The sequence below is a fragment of the Camelus bactrianus genome, chromosome 9 (assembly GCF_048773025.1).
Source record: "Camelus bactrianus isolate YW-2024 breed Bactrian camel chromosome 9, ASM4877302v1, whole genome shotgun sequence".
NCBI classification, from domain to species: domain Eukaryota; kingdom Metazoa; phylum Chordata; class Mammalia; order Artiodactyla; family Camelidae; genus Camelus; species Camelus bactrianus.
This window is the reverse complement of record NC_133547.1, coordinates 51,747,025-51,762,635: the sequence shown is the minus strand read 5'-3', so window position 1 is coordinate 51,762,635 and position 15,611 is coordinate 51,747,025. Positions and strand designations below refer to the sequence as shown.

The 15,611-nt window shown below is 45.9% G+C and overlaps 1 protein-coding gene across 2 annotated transcripts in view; it reads left to right on the top strand.

The window, feature by feature from the left end:
• The first annotated feature begins 1,319 nt into the window (after nucleotides 1-1,319).
• The window catches only part of BCO1 (beta-carotene oxygenase 1), a 33,902-nt gene continuing 19,610 nt past the window's right edge, over nucleotides 1,320-15,611 (top strand). For both annotated transcript variants that reach the window (XM_010967554.3, XM_045505369.2), the window contains exons 1-4: nucleotides 1,320-1,594; nucleotides 6,423-6,551; nucleotides 12,692-12,821; nucleotides 14,427-14,574. In XM_010967554.3, coding sequence (XP_010965856.2) covers nucleotides 1,531-1,594; nucleotides 6,423-6,551; nucleotides 12,692-12,821; nucleotides 14,427-14,574 — 471 coding nt within the window. In that variant the 5' untranslated portion in view covers nucleotides 1,320-1,530. The remainder of the gene's footprint in view (nucleotides 1,595-6,422; nucleotides 6,552-12,691; nucleotides 12,822-14,426; nucleotides 14,575-15,611) is intronic.

Below are 15,611 nucleotides of genomic sequence, written 5' to 3'. Positions count from 1 at the left end.
TGGCTATTGTAAATAGTGCTGCTATGAACATTAGGGTGCATGTATCTTTTTTTTTAATTTTTTTGGGGGAGAAGTTATTAAGTTTATTTACTTACTTACTTACTTACTTACTTACTTACTTACTTACTTACTTATTTTAATGGAGGTACTGGGGATTGAACCCAGGACCTTGTACATGCTAAGCACATGCTCTACCACTGAGCTTTACCCTCCTACCACATGTATCTTTTTGAATTAGAGTTTTCTCTGGGTATGCCCAGGAGTGGGATTGCTGAATCATATGGTGATCTATATTTAGTTTTTTAAGGAATCTCCATATTTTTCCCCATAGTGGATGCACCAAATTACATTCCATTCAGCAGTGTAGGAGGGTTTCCCTTTTCTCCATACCCCCTCCAGCATTTATCATTTGTGGACTTTTTACTGATGGCCATTCTGACTGGTGTAAGGTGATACCTCATTGTAGTTTTGATTTGCATTTCTTTGATAATTAGCAACATTGAGCATCTTTTCATGTGTCTGTTGGCCATTTGTATGTCTTCTTTGGAGAAATGTTTATTTGGGTCTTCTGCCCATTTTTTGGATTGGGTTGTTTGTTTTTTGTTATTGAGTTATATGAACTGTATATTTTGGAAATTAAGCTCTTGTCAGTTGCATCATTTGCAAGTACTTTCTTCCAGTGTGTAGGCTGTCTTTTCATTTTGTTTATAGTTTCCTTCACTGTACAAAAGCTTATAAGTTTGATTAGGTCCCATTTGTTTATTTTTGCTTTTATTTCTATTGCCTTGGTAGACTAACCTAGGAAAACATTACTACAATTTATCTGTATTTATTGGTCAAATGGGTATATGAAACATTTATGTTTACTTCTCCAAAAAATGATATATAATGAATTAAGTTGCTCATTACGTATGATTTTTTTCTTGGAGGGGAAGTAAGCTCAGGGACCTTTATTCAAAACAAAACAAAACAAAACACCTATACCATCTCTGCCGAGTAAGTTACCATGCTGTACAGCAAGAATTCACATGGTTGATGTGCTCTGGGCTCCCCTAAGGCCAGGTGTCCTCGATGGTCCTGACAGTCTCTCTTCTGATCTTAAACATCTCCACCTGCTGGACTGGATTATGTCAGCGTGCATACCTAAGCAGAATGCAGCGTTAAATGATCCCGCCAATTTAAACCCAGCAAAAAAGTAGCTTTTCTTGGTTAATCCAAAAGTGGAGCTGGAAAGGGAGAGTTGGGGACACAGAGGATTAAAGATTAGCTGGGACACATGGCTGGGGAATTGACCTTTGACCAAACATAAATAAGGCCAGCTCAGCTTTCCCCATGTGCGTGAAGAGATACCCGGCCCTCAGAGAGGGGAAAGCAAAGGGAGAAGCAAGTGGCATTAGGAGGGCAGGAGATGTAAATGAGGGAAGCTGCAGGAGAGCAGGAAGGAAAGAAAAGGAGGAGCCAGGAGCAGTCGCCTTGGACACAGAAGCATCTGTTCACTGTTAACAGCGCTCTCGCTCGGAGGCCCCTGCGATGGATATAATATTTGGCAGAAATAAGAAGGAGCAACGGGAGCCTGTGAGGGCCACAGTGACAGGTGAGCGTTTTGTATAAACGATGGGTTCTTCTTATATGTTTACATGTACACTTTTTCCCTCTGTTTATAAAAGTAATGCTTATTGTAAATTATTTTTGGAAAATCTGGAAAATGGTATATAGATGGGAAAAATGACCTATAATCCAGACATACTCTCTTTGAAAATCTGGGTGTGCTTTTATGCGTTGTAACTCAGTTTCCAAGGAGAGAGAGTTCGTGGTTCTATTACTAGGAGAAAAGTCCCAGGACTGCTGCGGTTGGCATTGGGACAATGGGATTCTTCCGCGAATTGTGACCCTTTCGGAGTGCTTGATGTATTTGTGCAAACATGTGCACCCCGAGTTAATTTCAAAATAATACGAGAAGCGTGTGTGAGCGCCCACTCCTGCACGTGCGCGCTGGGGGGCCTCGCGGAGCCCGATGTGATTTCCTCCAAGGTCGTGTTTCAGGATGCGAGTACCTGCAGAGCCAATGAAGCGGGCTCAGGTGTGAGCCTCTGCAGGCACCTTCCTTTAGCGGGCTTTCCCTGCTCTTCTGTGTGGCCTCTTTCCTGGGACCATCTTGTTTACACTCTACGGGGCAGTGAGTGGGTCCAAACTCTCTGGTCCGGCAGTGGCGCTGAGAACCGTGAGCGGGTTGGCAGTTTTCAGCTTGGGGTAGGTAGATAGTTTTCACAAGGAAAGGACGGCGGTGCCTTTTGTGAGGCATATCAGATTGGAGGTTTTCAGCTGAGGAATTGCTTTGGAAGGCTTCTGAAAGAAAAATACAGCTTTTATGTGGTTTTATTTCTGACTACAGAGGTAATCAGAAATCTGTATGTGTGTGTAGCACATATATATAAAACTTGCCATTGAGAGAACACAGAGGGAAAAAAATCAGCTGTATTTCCATCTCTTAAGCCCTATTAACTGTTTAAAAACTTCTGTCATTTTATTTTTTTTTCGAATAGTTTTATTTATTTACTTAATTTGTGGAGGGGAGTAATTAGGTTTATTTATTTTTAGAGGAGGTATTGGGGATTGAATCCAGGACCTCCTGCATGCTAAGTATGCACTCTGTCACTTCAGCTATACCCTCCCCACTGTCATTTTATTATTTGAAGGGAAATTAATGAGCTTATAGAAAATTTAATCCTCTGAACATTTAAAGGGGGAGCATGTGTGTGTTCTTTATTCTGTAATTCTTTCTTTTTCAGTTGAAGTATAGGTGATTTACAGTGTCGTGTTAGTTTCAAGTGTATAGCACTGTGATTCAGTTATAGGTATATATTTATTTCAGATTCTTTCCCATTACAGATATTAGAGGATATTGAATATAGTTGCCTGAAGCACTATTAATATTTGGGCCTATTTTCTTCAAGTTTTTAAAACATACATAAATATGGATAGTACAAAGATAGACTGATCTGTCAATAGATAGACTTTATATATAAATATTTTTTTCAAAAAACAAATGTCCATTTACTATTAATTTTTTATTCTTAAAAAAGGGGTCCACAATGTCTATCCTTTTATACTCTGGGGTACCACAAACATTTTGCCATTTTACTCCCTTTACACCTCGTGTTTCGTGACTGGGTGGAAATGCTTGGAAATCGTAGAAAAGAAGGATCCTAGGACCTGAGATGCTGAAGGGAGTTCTCGATCTGGATGAGCTGTTCTAAGAGGATGGTCCCCAGACCTGCAGCATCAGCTTCTGCTGGGCTCTTGTTAGGATCAGATTCCTGGGCCCACTTCAGACCCACTGAATCAGATACTCTTGGAGTGAAGCCCAGACACCTGTGTTTTCACAAACCCTCTGGCTGATTCCAATTCGGGGAACCACTGCTGTAAATGATACCTCCCTACTTGACATGTGTGAAGCTGAGGGCCATGGAGGAGCAGCAACTCGCCCAATACCTGTTGGCCAGCAGGGGAGGGGCTCCAGCCTCCAGCAGGCCTTCAGCCCCAGGTCAAGTCTGATCAGCTGGTCAGCATCCACTGGCAGACAGCTCACCAAATGTTGTGCCTGTGGGGACATGTCTGTCCCGGGAGGCCAGGCCAAGTCTCTGGCTTCATGTCTAGCTGTGCATTCTCCGCTCTGAGGCCCCCTCGGCAAGTTACTTAAGCATTTCCTGCCTCTGTTTCCTCTGTGTCTGATAAAGCCAGCATGTACCTACCTCACGGGGTTGCTGCAGTGACTCAGTGATTTACTCCACCTGCAACACAGTACCTGGCACATCCTGCTCAATAAATTTTCTTATCCATGCTCAGATTCCCCCTTCCCTGCTCTGCCTCAACCTGCTCCTTCTGTGTCCTGGGTTTCTGTGAATAGTCTCACCCAAGGCAGGAGACTGGGCTGACCTTTTTGCATGCTCCCCTCCCCTTCCGTCTACATTGAGTCAAACTCCAAGTCCCTTTGCTCCACCCATTTTCCTTTGTCCCCACTGCTGCTACCCTGCTCCTCTCTCTGGTCTTCCTACCTCCCCTGGCTCCTCTTCCCGTCCACACCCCACACCACAGTCAGAAACAACTTTTGAACCCCCAAATCTGATCATATTCCACTAATAGGAGAGGAGGCAGATCCTTAGAGACAGAAAGTAGGTTAGTGGGGGATGGGGATTGACTGCTGATGGGTACGGGGCCTCTTTTGGGGGTGGTGTAAATCTTGTGGAATTAGTGGTGATGGGTGCACAACATGGCAAGTATACTATAACCCCCTGAACTGTACACTTTGAAATGGTGGAGTTTATGTTATATAGATTTTATCTTAATTTTTTTAATTGCAGAAAAAAATCTGATCCTGTTGTTCCCTGTTATCCCCATCAAAGGTGTCCCATTCTTCTGAGCACCAACTCAAAGCTTAGTGTGGTCTTGTTGACCTTTGTCACTGGGCTCCTACTTCACTCTCCAGCCTCAGTACCTGTAGCCCCCCGACTGTGGGAACAAAGGAACGAGCCTTGGGCTGGAATGGTAAACAAGTTATAAAAAGCTGCAGACTCAGAGGTGAGAAGGCTGGTTAGCCAGTGACGAGTTAAGATCTCCAGAGGGGGGCAACCTAAGACAGGCACAGCCACCTGAGTCCAAAAAGAATATTGTTAAGCAGCTGTTTCTCGTACATTCTGCCCTGATAAGCTGTAAGGCTCGCCAGTGCCAACACTAACATGATTTACCAAAATATAAAGGGTCTTCTGACCTTGAGCCAGACACTTCCAGTTAACCATTTCCCTTATCATTCTTCTTTACTATATAAGACTATGTAACTTAATAAAGCTTTAGAGTAGCCATCAGCTCTCTCTGCATACGGTGTGTATGTGTACATGACATTGCGACACCAACAGTACCGTTTCACGGACGCTTTCCTTGAAAGTTACAGGCTGGCTCTGACTAAACAGCTTGCACGTCTCCTGGTCTTTGAACTGGTCTTTGAGCTCTTGGTTCAGGTTCCTCCAGAGATAAGAGTTCAAGCGTAAATAGTTGATTTGGGATGTGCTTCCCAAGAAACACTGGAAGGGAAGCCAATGAGAAAAGCACTGTCAAGCCGTTGAAACTGAATCCTCAGGGCAAAGCATAAAACATGTCTCACGTTGTGTTAGCCGAGGGCACGAAAGCAGTGGTCTCTGACCCACAGCACCCCATCCATTGTTGGGTGAGAGCAACTTCCAGGGGCATTAACTCTCCACCTGCTTCCAGCTTGTCCACGTGTGGACAGAGCTGCTCCACAGTGAGAACAAAGCCCTCAGGCGGAGAGCTGCAGGTCTTCGCCAAAAGTAGCCTTCGGGGAGGGATGAAGGCCACAGGGACATGGGCGGGGCCCCAACGGCGCCTGCTACAGCCCTGTCTCTTCAGCAGTGCTGCCCAACAAAAATATAACACATGCCTCACATGTACTTTAAATTTTTCTAATAGCCACATTCGAAGAAAGTACAAAGAAGCAGATGAAATTAATTTTGATAGTGTATTTTATAGTAATTTAATTTTGATACTATCCACCTACTCCAAGATGAAAACTGCCAACCTGCTCACGGTTCTCAGCACCACTGCCAGACCAGAGAGTTTAGACCCACTCACATATCCAAAAAGTTATCAGTCCAACGTGTGATTAATATTTTTAAATTGCTTATGAGATACTTTACATTTCTCTCTCATAATGAGTCTTTGAAGTCTGGTGTGTAGGTTTTTGGGGGTTTGTTTGTTTGTTTTGGGGGGTTAATTAGGTTTATTTATTTAATAAATTAGTAATTAGGTTTATTTATTTATTTTTAATGGAGGTACTGAGGATTGAACCCAGGACCTCAGCGTGCTAGGGATGCACTCTACCACTGAGCTATACCCTCCCCCCTGGTGGGTGTTTCACACTTAAACAGCACATCTCAGTTCAGATGAGCCATGTTTCTGGTGCCCAGTTTTGCCACATGGAGGTGGTGGCTACTAGATGGGCCTGCACAGCTCTAGAATGTTCTTTCCTCCTGCCTTTGTGAGGCAAATACCTACTCCCACAAGACTCAGCCAGGTCACCTCCTCCAGGAAGCCTTCCTCACTTTCCTGATCTTACCCCGCCTCAGAGTGGGGTTCTGGTCCACGCGGCACCCGTTCTGAGTCTGCTGTGTTGCCTTCATCACAGTGTATTTTGAGTGTTTTCCTTTGTCTCTGTCTCTCGATGGATGGTGAGCGGCCTGGGGACAGGGATGATGCCTGTCCACCCTCAGTGTTGGCACAATGCCAGGCATATTATACTCTTTCTAGAATGAATGGGTGCAGCAAAGTGGTATAGGGGCTCTCTGGCCACTTCTTTTAGCTTTTTGGTTTAGACGCAGAAACTGGAAACTGAACATTCTTTCTCTTCCCAGGCAAGATTCCATCATGGCTGCAGGGAATCCTGCTCCGCAACGGGCCTGGGATGCACACAGTGGGCGAGACCAGATACAACCACTGGTTCGATGGCCTGGCCCTGCTCCACAGCTTCACAATCAGAGACGGTGAGAGTGCCCTGTTGGTTTGCTTCAGATGCATAACAAGTGACCAGCTTAAAACAACACACACATATTCTTTTTTTTTTTTTTTAACACACACATATTCTTTACAGTTCTCCAAGTCAGAAGTCTAACATGGGGTTCCCTGGACTAAAATCAAGGTGTCGGCTGGGCTGTATTCCTTCTGGAGGTTCCAGGGAGAGAATCCATTTCCCTGCTCCTGCTCACCAGGCAAGCGAGAGCCGTGTCCATCATGTCCCTGAGTGGACACTGAGCATAGGGAGTAAGTAGGAGGTGCCACCACTAAGGTGAAATTCCAAGTTCAGGCGACTGACTCAGGAGGTGGCTTGTATACTCTCTGCTATTCGCCATCTTTTATGGGATGGTGAGTCAGGTGTAAGCACAAGAGGAGGCACAGAGAGGCTGGGGAAATGAAGGTCATTACACCCACAGGTGCTGGAGACAGGAGGCGGGGCACGCAGGCCACGTGGGAAAGATACCAGGGTGGTCTGGAGGCAGAAGACAGGAGGGAGTGAACTCTTAGACTGCGGCCTTTATTGGGGTTTCTGAGCGCAAGACAGGGCAGGGTGGACAGCCTAAGCCTGGCTAGTTGGAATGATTTTGGTGGGCTTTGGGCAATGGGGATGGTCCCTCATTGCCCAGTGCTTGGCCCTGGGATGATTAAAGCAGAGAGATATTGCCCCCTGGGGACTACAGACAGGATGGAGGAGGGAAGGCTCTGGATTGGTTAGTTTGCCTATTAAAGACATGCTGGGTCCTTTGCCACCTCTAAGAATTGCGTGGTACAGGGAGGGAGAGTCTCTCCCCAGCCAAAGATTCTTAAAGATGTGAAAACACCATAATACACAGAAAGTAATAAATAGATATGAGAAAGCAGCATGAAAGACTCAGTTCCATTCATAATCTGGAACCGTCTGGAAAATGGGAGGCCCAGGGAGTGTAGCCAATTACTCGCCTTCCCCTGCCTGTCCTGCTCCTGAACTTGGACATGAATGAGGGCGTGTGCCCACTCGGCTTTGTGAAGATCAGGCACCACTCTCCGGCCTAGGTAGAGGCCCCAGGGTGCAGGGTCCCTATTGACATTGTTGTGTCTGCATCACTTAGTAGGAGGCCAGGCCCAGGAGGCACTCGGGAGCTCCATGGAGCTGACATGGCATGAACAAGGTGACGATGTTCTGGTAGAAGGAGGCAGGGTTCCTGGTCTGTGTCTTCAGTACTCACTGCCGGAAGTGCTTGCTGGCGCCTGGCCTGTGCTTCACGCCCAGCCGCACCTCAGCCCTCACTACAGCTCCTGAGGAAGGTGGCACTGTCACTGTCTCATTTTACAGGTGGGCGTCTAAGGCCCAGAGAGGCCAAAGAACTTGCCCGAATGTACCTAGCCAAGACATGGTGGTAGTCAGATATAAACCCGATGCTCTTTTTTCATATAAATTTTAATTTATTAATTTTTTATCTTTTGGAAAGGAAGTAATTGTTTGCTTTTTATTGTAATAGAGGTACTGGGAATTGAACCCAGGACCTTTGCATGCTAAGCATGAACTCTTACCACTGAGCTATACCCTCCCCTGCTCCACCCCCATGCTCTTTAAAGGCAGAATCCTAAGTCCTCACTATTATGCAATTCTGTCACCGTTCCCCACTCCTGCCAGCTACCATCTCTCCCCAGCTCTCCAGCCCAGTCCTCTCCAGGCAGCCAGATTGCCAGTGTCCATGTAGCACAGTCTGGCCTCATCACTTCTCTCCTCTAGAACTCTCAATGGCTCCCCAGTGTCTCACTGTGGAAATATAAACCAAAAATGTTAAATATTACTATACATAGTTCAAGAGGACAGGACAGAGTAATCAGGGTTCTCTGATTTGTAGGTAACACAAAGCCAGCATTTCTCAAAAGGTGGTTTGTGGGCCTCCTGCATCAGAGTCCCCCAGGGATGCTAGTTTAAGCTGTGAATCCTGAGACCCCACCCAGGGCTCAAGTGAATCATCATCCTGAAGGGTAGGAATAGAGCAGCTGTGTTTCCCAGATGACTTCGAGCACCCTGAGGGCGTGGGGCTCAGGCCTCTGGGATCTTTTAAAAGCACCAGGAGGATCTAGGGTACTACCAGCATGGAGAATGGAAATTAGTGCCAGACAAGGAAGAAAGGCCTGGAGTAGGAAAGCAAAAGACAGAATATGGTTTGTGACATTAAGCAAAGGCCAGCAGAGCATAATTCTTAAAAAACTAACAAAGATTTGAATAAAAAAAGGCACAGTGGAGATGGGGAAGCCAGGAGAAGGGTATATAGGAGCACTCTTTTCTGTTAAGTCTAAAATTCTTTCAAAATTAAAAGTTTTTGTAAAGCAGGTATGGCAGTGAGTCGATCCAGTTCTCCCTCAGCAATAGGTCTGATAGCTTTCCAATAAGAGCAAAGTCGTTGTCCCGTGAGGATTCCAATGTGTGGGTTCCAAGAGCCAGGGTCGCAGAGATGTAGAGGCAAAAAGAGCTTTTGAGAATGTAGCCTTTCCAAAGCTGACTATTTTTTTTTCAGTTGTTATAGCTCCATGGCAGCCTTCTGGAAAGTTTGCTTTTTAGAAAAATTTTAATTAAAAAATTAATTTTATTTTTAAAATAACCAAACCACCCCCACCAGACCATCACGCTGGACCCAGTTCTGGAAGATCCCAGATGGACACGTTTGTTTACTTGTGTCTCTTTAGAAGGAATGTGGCTGATTGGGCTCCAGAGAGCAGGAGGGGAGGGTAGGGGCAGCGGTGCTAGGGATTGTTCTGTGGCTTGTTTAATCTCAACCTCAGTGTGAGTGTCAGCCTTGAGCAATTCCAGAGACACATTTCCCCAAGGCCCCCTGAGTGCTCCCTGTTCTGGGGCTGGTTGTTTGTAGGAAATGGGCCCCTGTCGACAACCACCCTGGTCTGGGTGCTTACATTTCACGTGAACAGAATTCAGCATTTTTAGCAAAGCACCTCAGCCAGTGCCTGTGGGTGGCCACCTCAGAGAGACTGACCAGAGGAGGGCTGGCTGGCTCAAGGGGAGACCAGGGTGGCCCCAAAGCAGGGTCTGTGTAGCACGTGGCTAAAGACCATTGTGTTGGCCTCACCAACCCCCAGGTGAGTCTTCCTGCCTCCAAGACTCTGGCGAATCCAGAATTCTTGCAACCATCACTTATCAAGTGCATGCTGAGCACCAGTGGGCCAAACTCCTTCTGTCATCCCATCACATTTAAAACTGCCAACCCTAGTTGGGGAGAACTCTGTGATCCCCAACTTCGAGTTGAGGAAATGGAGGTTTGGTGAGATACAGGGACTCACCCTAGGTCACACGGCTTAGACTGGGACTTGCCCAGAGCCAGAGCCTTGCCCGTTCTACCTGCTGTATCTCAAAAGCATATGTTGCTTTTTATTGAGCACCTACTATGTGCTAAGTGCTTTCCAGCCCTTAAATGTCACAGCAGCTCTGTGAGGAAAGTATCTTGATCCTCATGTCAGAGCAGAGGAGACTGAGGCTGGCCTCTGACACCAGGTCAGGTGTATGGCTTACCAGATGACAGAGCAAGGACCCATAGCCACGTGGAGACTTGAATCTCCTTGGGGTGGAGATCTGGCCTGTCCTGCTCACCATGATATACTCACATCCTGGCTCCTCCAGGTGTTTAATAAATACTGATGAAATGCATGAACCCAGGGCCCAGTTAACTCCAAAGCTCCTGCTCCTAACCATTCCTGCTGCCCCAGGAACAGAGGTCCCCCTACCAAATATCTCAGAGGTACTTATGTATAGTAGCTCCCCTGAAAAGATGTTTGCCAAGAGGATAGGTGATTACCTATCCCTCTGGGACACACAGTTTACCTCCTGAAGACTCGAGAAAGCAATGGAAGGTCTTTCATGGTCTCTTCCAATTTTATTGTGATGAGTGTTGGTATTATTGTTATTGTTGCTACTTAAGTGCACAGGCTGGAGTTATTACCCTCACCTCCTTTGGACATGGGGGTGAAAATGATCCTGAGGGCAAAATGAATCGAGGCTGTTAGAAGTCAGGTGGTTCCCCTGCAGGGGGTAGGGTTGGGGGGCAGTGACGGATGAGGTACGAGGGGCTTCCCAGAGGCTGCTCATGTTCTGTTTCTTGATCGGGAAGTAGTTTATTGGGGTAGGTTTAGTTTGTGAAATTCCATCAAACTGTACCATTACGGCAGCACACTTCTACAGATATATTTTTAATAACAAGGATCAGGCAGAATGGTCCATGATGTGTTCACTGTGTCAGGATCTTCCGACTTCTAGCTGTCGAAATCCAGTCTACTATTCACTAGCTGTGTGGCTTAAGGCAAGGTACTTAACCTCTCCGTGCCTCAGTGAACTAGCTGGGAAACTGCAGGGTCATGAGTGCCCAAGCCCTTTGCATTTCATTTTGTAAGAAATTTGAAACCTTCAGGCATTGTTTATATTTTGTTTTATTTAGCTGCTAATTAGCAAATGACATTAAGTTGCTTTTTTTCCCCTAAAGAACACATTTCTAATTAGAATCTTCTCTACACTTCCAATGTTTAGAAGATTAAACAGATAATACATATAAAGTGCCCTCACAGTGTTTAGCACACACATGCTCAATAAATATTATCACTTAGTTCCATTTTCTTTCCTGAAAATATAAAAAGGCCCTGAGCAAGAATTTCTTGGGATGCTTACTCTCCCTGAAGCCCATCATTGTGCCAGTGGATATACAGTGGGTATTTCTCTGATCTCTTTTTTATGGGAATGAAATGTCAGTTTGTCCTGGGCCCAACTCTTTTGCACATTATAATTGTACCAACACTGAAAGCATATGTTAGCTCCGCCTCCCCCATCTGTTGTGGTTCAATTCTACTCATCCTTGAAGTAGTTCAGTTCACCTCCTCCATAAAGTCTCTCCTGACCCACCCACATCCAGCTAGCGAGGGCATATGTATCTCTCTCTCCATTTACCTCTTTCTCTCCTTCTCTCTCCCTTCTTCCCTCTCCCTTTTGTCCTCTCTCCTCTTCCTTCCCCCTTCTCTCCCCAGAAGGGACCTGTGAGTGTATTACATGTTACTCTGCATGTTAAAAGAGTCTTTGCAGATGTGATTAAGTTTAGGACTTTGAGATGAGGAGATTGTCCTGGATGATTAGGGTGGGCTCAGTGTCACCACAAGGGTTATCATAAGAGAAAGAGGAAGGCAGGAGGGTCAGAGTTAGAAAAGCTGTGACAATGGAATCAGAGGTCAGAGTGATGCAGCCAAGAGCCAAGGAATACAGGCAGCTTCTAGAAGCTAGCAAAGCAAGGAACAGATTCTCCCCTAGAGCCTCCAGGAGGAACTAGCCCTGTTGACACTTTGATTTTTGCCCTGTAAAATCCATTTCAGACAGTGTCTTCCAAAACGGTATGATAAATTTGCATTGTTTTAAGCCACTACATTTATGATAATTTTTTACAGCAGCCACAGGAAATTAATATAGGTCTAGAACCATCTGGTATGTTTTCAGGTTGGTCTTGACCGACTAGTCAAGAGTGCATGCTTTTCTGGAATAAGCCAGATTCTCTCCAGTGTCAAGATGAATTACACATCAACATGTATACTGACCCCCTACTGTGTGCAGAATTGGTTGTAAGAGTGCCCCCTGTTTGCAGTAGACAGCGAATGTTACTACAGAGGATGAATTGTCGACAAAGGGCTCCCAGAACTGAATAGGGCCCTGGGGGAACCCAGCCCAAATACAGGGCCTTCTGGACCAGTCCTCCAAATCTGGACCTTACCTGGAGGGATACCAACGCGGTGGAAGGGATGGTCGATGGCCTGGGTCAGCACCTCTCTGGGTGATGCCGGACTAGGCGATGCAACGTTTCTGAGCCTCAGTTCCCTCACGCAGGACGGAGCTGAGAATGGGAATACCTACCTTGCCTTGTTGTTGAGAGTTTCACTCAGCCTTGCCAAAGTGTGTGTGAGAGTTCACGCCAAGTGCTTGTTGTATCCGGCACACATGTTTGAGGGACTATCCTAGTGCCCCTCATCAATCCCCCACTCCCCCACCCCTGGTCAAATCCCTAGAGTGGCTGAAATGAGCTTCAGAGCCCTGTAAAGATATCACTCTGGGACGAGTCTGCTTCTTCTCTTTCAGGTGAAGTCTATTACAGGAGCAAATACCTGAGAAGCGATACTTACAACTCTAACATTGAAGCCAACAGAATTGTGGTGTCAGAATTTGGGACAATGGCCTATCCGGACCCCTGCAAAAACATATTTTCCAAGTAATCGTCCATTTTGAATCTGGTCCTGCTTTCCGATATCCTGGATGGTCAAAACAATCCATGTTTGCTTCTCCAATGGTTGTCTTTAGGGTAGATGTAAAATGTCCCATGACTGGCCTTTGACCACATTTGCTACAAGATTCTTAATCACTGATAGCAAGAGAGGCAAAGAGTATCTGATAGATGATTAGGTATTCTGACACAAGGCTGGCAGGAGAGCATTTTGAAATTAACTATCAAAATTACAAATGCACGTTCCCTTCAGTTCAGAGATATACTTGGCTTGTGTGTGAAAGGACAAACTTATAGGGTTATTCGTGGCTGAATTATTTGTTTTAATGAGGAACAGAAAACAACTCCAATGTTCATCAACAGGGGAGTGGTTAAATAAATCACAGCAACACCGTACAAGAAAACACCAGGCAGATATAAAAAGGAATGAGGATGCTCTCTCTGGACCGAATGACAGATTTCCAAGCTACACTGCTAAGTGGGAGGGGGAAAAAAAAGCAAAGTGTACAAAGAGCATATAATATACTCTGATCTGTGTAAGAAGGCAGGAGGAAATCTAGATTTATTTTTACTTGCATGTGCAGCAACCCTGGAAGGATGTATGAAGGAGGTGGGGAACTGACAAATGAGGGAAAGGGTAGGGGAAGAGTTTCCGTTGTAGACATTTAAAATCATCTGGGTTATGAACGTATTACGTTTGCAGCCATTAAATTGTTGGCCAGGGAATGACGCTAGCAGTCAGTATCTCCTTTGAGATACTCTTGAGACGTAGAAGGGTTGTGAAATGTCTTAGGGGTAGACTGCCCAGAGAGGGAAGATTGCTTCTGCTTTTCCAGAGCTGACATCATCTCTCCAGTCCCAGTATCCAGTGCTTGGGCTGGCACACAGCAAGTAGGGAACTCCTATTTGCAAATGGGGGTAGAGCCAAGAAGGAGCGGGAGGGAAGGAATTTAAAACCACAGTCTGTGGGGCATCCTTGCTATTACACTGTTTGCCAGTAGGGGGAACACTAACCAGTACATGGATCCAGGACTTGCGTTCCTCTTGTGAGCTTGCCTTCCTCCTATGAGCTAGCCTTCTAAACAAATGATCAGTTCTTAACTCATAATTAGTTCGCTTTCCTTTAAAAAAAAAAAAAACTAGCTAACTAATTTCCTGGACATGTTCGAAGTAACCAGGGTGGACTCATATTCCTGTCCAAAGCAGAGATTAGCTGTTTTGCTAGTTATTGGGGGGCCACTATGGGCACGTGTATGGTTTCTGTATAGCTTGTTAAAATACTTCAGAACAACTCACCAGCTCTTCATGGCTCTGGTGTGAGACCTCTGGATTTGGGGATCCCAGGAGGGCTCATCTGGCAGCCATCGTGTCCCAGCTGACTGCCTTCTTAGCCGATTCAGTGTGGTGGTATCTTTGGGTGGCCTGGTTATCTGAGTCCTCTGAAGTTCTCAAGTGACCCACTGGGACCCGGTACTTTTTCTTCCCTTCACTGAAGTAGGGTGTTTTAAGTGGTAGGAAAACTAAAACCATCTCGAGAACTTCCCAGCTGGGGGGACACAGCCCTTGGCCCCACTGATTTGCTCTCCCCAACAGGGCTTTCTCCTACCTGTCCCACACCATCCCTGACTTCACAGACAACTGCCTGATCAACATCATGAGGTGCGGAGAAGACTTCTATGCGACCACAGAGACCAACTACATCAGGAAAATCAACCCACAGACCCTGGAAACCCTGGAGAAGGTATCAGCAAATCTACAACCAGCCTCGCTTCCTGGCTTTCAAAAGGGACCCTCTCGGTGAGGCCAGGAAGCCTGCAGGAACTCTCGGAGGAACACTCCTCTGATGCCCTTGGGTCTTGGGCTCCACCTGCTCAGCACTTAGCACTAGATTCTAGGCTTCCTTATGGCAGGGACTGTGTCTTTTCATCTTCACGTTTGCATTCATTCCTAGGACTCCCGTAACAAAGTGACACAAACTAGGTGGCTTAAAACAGCAGAAATGTATTCCCTCACAGTTCTGGAGGCTGGAAGTCTGAAACCATGGTGTCAGCAGGGCCATGTTCTCTCTCTCAAGTTTCTAAGGAAGGTCCTTCCCTGCCTCTTCCAGTTTCTGCCTGGTTGCTCGTTGGTTTATAGGTGTCTCACTCCAATCTCTTGCAAAGATACAGATCATTGCATGATGACTCACCCTAAACCAGGATGACCTCGTTTTAACTTGATTACTTTTACACAGACCCTATTTCTTAAAATAGGTATGAGGGTTAGGACTACAACCTCTTGTTGGAAGACTTAATTCAGTCACTAACAGTGTCCGTAGCTCAGTGGAACTATGACGAATAACTGGGCTGGATGGCCCGGGACTCACAGCAGCCCACCCTTGTATTGACCTGAAGAAGGAGACATTAGGCAGACAGCAAGGGTACAAAAATCAATGCCCAAGCAGCTACCTTTTCTGGGCAGAATGAAGTCAACATTTTCATGAAGATCAATAGACCCACTTTCAGTTTTCTCCAGCTGGCTGTTCAAAGCCTCGATGTCTGTGCAGTGCATTTTAACACTCTGTTAGAGGGAGTGCTTTTCTTAGCTGTGAAATTACGTTCAGCTCCTTCTAAGCGAGGTGGCATAGGTCCAACTGATGTACGCTTTCCACAGAGCTGCAGAGAGGAAATACTAGGAGAGAACAGGCATCGCCTGACTTTTGGCCAGAGGTTGTGCTATTCTGGGGGACAAAGAGCAGACGGTTGCTCGGCCACCCCGTTGTTCTAAGGTTGTGGCCTG